This window comes from Coenobita brevimanus, chromosome 82 (assembly GCF_032717465.1).
Source record: "Coenobita brevimanus isolate Jiangsu-jjx chromosome 82, ASM3271746v2, whole genome shotgun sequence".
NCBI lineage: Eukaryota > Metazoa > Arthropoda > Malacostraca > Decapoda > Coenobitidae > Coenobita > Coenobita brevimanus.
Genome location: NC_137035.1, coordinates 7,298,537 through 7,301,196, shown reverse-complemented (window position 1 = coordinate 7,301,196; position 2,660 = coordinate 7,298,537). Strand labels below are relative to the sequence as shown.

The window sequence follows — 2,660 nt, the reverse complement described above, 5'->3', positions numbered from 1 at the left end:
GTTCCATCAGCTAAACCTAAAATATAAAATTATAGTATAATATACTATTATAATATGATGCAATAATCATAGTAATAATACAATGACATTCATTCATTCATTCATTGCCAGACGCCATGTATCCCAGACGGGGTGGCCGATGGCTTAGAGTTAATTGAATACAATGACAATACTACAAAACACTAGATCATGTATACATGCCACTCGGATGTCCCCAGGTCGTCATTTATACATGCCACCTGGATGGGAGGGGTTAAGGTATCATTAACTCCTTTAAGGTGAGTTTTATGTTGCTCATAATGATTTAATAACTAATCTCATTTTTCAGTTTAAAAAAGTAGTGATAGGAAGACGTCAAATGGGAAAAAATTGGTAAAAGTCTCAGGGTGGCAGCACCAATAAACCTTGTATACATGTAATAATATTTTCACTAATAATGGCGTTTTTCTGGCACCAAATTAGACATTGTTGCTGAGATGCTACTTTACTTAATAACCTTGTATAGTCTGGCCACTGAACATAACCCCAAATAACCCAGGTGTTAAGTGCCATCCAAATTCTGTTATTGGTGCCATACTTCTGTAGGTTTATAATTATGACTAATTCAGACTGGGATTTAACACTTTTCACCTAATCACTGACTAGTAAATTCTGTGTCGGACTAGTAAAATTTTGAAGTTACTAGTCTGGATGAACTAGTAAAAATTGTTTTTGACAAACTTGTTTGGGTTTTTCTGGCTGGCACTTGTATTTTCTGGAATGTTCCGGAAGGTGCATGTCAGTTCTGATCTACATCTTTCCAGAAAAATCTGAATGCTCTGGAATATTCTGGAACATACATGTTCAGCTCTACCTCTTTCCAGAAAATTTTAAATGTCCAGAAACATTCTAGATCAGTGGTTCTTAACGTTTTTACGAACATGCCTCTTCTAGTAGTTGGTCCTTCCCTCCACACCCCTCTTGCATCTTCAGCCAAATTGATAAAATTCTCTCCCAGATTTTAAGGACAACTGAAAAAAAAATGGGTGTTTTTAGTCTTTTTACCGAGAGTGAAATCTGTGCAAACAATATACCCAGCATATTTAATGAGGATACTTTCTTACTAATTTAATGAGATACTTGACACTGCTTCTTAGCTACCAGATCTTGAATGCGTCATCAGATGCCAGAGGGTGCACACTGTAAGTCCCCTTCAAAGTTCAGCCGGTGTCTGTACTTGGTCTTGACAGCAACGAGCATGGAAAATGCAGCTTCACAAAGACACGTGAATCCAAACATTTTCAGAATCCGAAGAGCTTGATGTCAGATCAGAGGGTAAACAGGAAGGAACTTGACCGAGAAAGTCTCAAGATCCAGTTCTTTGAAGTCTTCCTCAGCTGAGGAGTTGAACTTTAACTTAAGAAACTTTTCTTGCACAACATCCGAAACGTCAGCTGCTTCACATTGAAATGGGTTCCTGATGAATTTCCAGGCTTCACACTTCTCATCTATATCAGGGAAGTATCTGATGAATTCTGCTTTCAAGTCAGTTAGATGAGTGATTATTTTTTAAAACTCAAAATCAAGGTAACTGAATGAGAGCAGAATCCAAGTTACTAAAACTGGCTGTATTTCCATCCTGAATTCGACATTTCCAGAGGTTGAGTTTGGCCATGAAGGCTCGATCGGTGCCGTGGTGGATGCTGATGTTGGTGTTTTTCTCTTGTAGTTTAATGTTGATTGCATTTAGCACTTCGTAGATGTACACCAGGTAACTTAGAGAGAGCAGAAAGCCTTCAGACTGGAACCTGTCCTGGAGATCTGCCTTCTGCTGTGAATCTAGAAATATTGCTACTTCTTCTCGTAGTTGATAAAGCCATTCAAGCATGTTTTGTATTTCTTTCATAATCATCTTGATAGCCATGCTCTTGTTAAGAGAATTACAAATATAATTAGAGAAATTCCTATTTTTCCCCCTGGGCTCGCGCCCCCTCTGGAATTTACTTACGCCCCCCAGGTTAAGAACCTGTGTTCTAGATGCATGACTGCCAGAACTTCCCAGAACAATCCTTTCCCAGAATATTCCAATACTGGGTATAAATATCAGTGCTTCAAAGACTGGGTTCTCCAGATGTTTAGAACAGTGCATGGAATACACATCTTGGAATTGAGGATTGCACACTAACCTGTGGATTATTGCAAGGATTATTTCAGGAAGTGAAGATTTCTCAGAATACGGTGGACATACTGCCCAGGGATTGTGACACCAGGATTCCTCCAGCCAGCAAGGATTACTGAGGACGGAGTTGATGCTACATACATACTGGTACTGCTTGTGAACTTTCATTGTTGTGTACTACTACACTGGGATTTCGCTAGTGGCTTCAGTATGTGGAGATACCTGAAAGGTGTGTCACAACCACAGCCAAAAAGGAAACAAACCCTTGAGGAAGCAAGAGCCAAAGATTAGGAGGATGAACAGAAGAAAACGAAAAGTTCAAAGAAGAATGGAAAAAGGATCACCCCTGGCTCAGTCTGCATCAAGATGAAAATAGAGAGGAAAATATGTACTGTACTGTGATATGTGCATGAAGGTTGGATCCAGAAGTGACAAAAATGCTTTAGTCCAAGGATGCTCAAACTTTCATCTGAAGACCATCAGTTACCATTCATCCAGCAAC

The 2,660-nt window shown here is 39.3% G+C and overlaps 1 protein-coding gene across 1 annotated transcript; it reads right to left on the bottom strand.

Moving 5' to 3' along the window:
* Positions 1-1,561: 1,561 nt before the first annotated feature.
* On the bottom strand, positions 1,562-2,326 carry LOC145409675 (uncharacterized). Its single transcript, XM_080280025.1, has one exon. The coding sequence runs from the start codon at positions 2,324-2,326 to the stop codon at positions 1,562-1,564; it is 765 nt and encodes a 254-aa protein (XP_080136151.1).
* Between the last annotated feature and the right edge of the window lie 334 nt (positions 2,327-2,660).

What these genes read in the sequence shown, in the direction of transcription:
- LOC145409675 (XM_080280025.1), bottom strand. Translation starts at nt 2,326, where the DNA reads ATGAAAGTTCACAAGCAGTACCAGTATGTATGTAGCATCAACTCCGTC.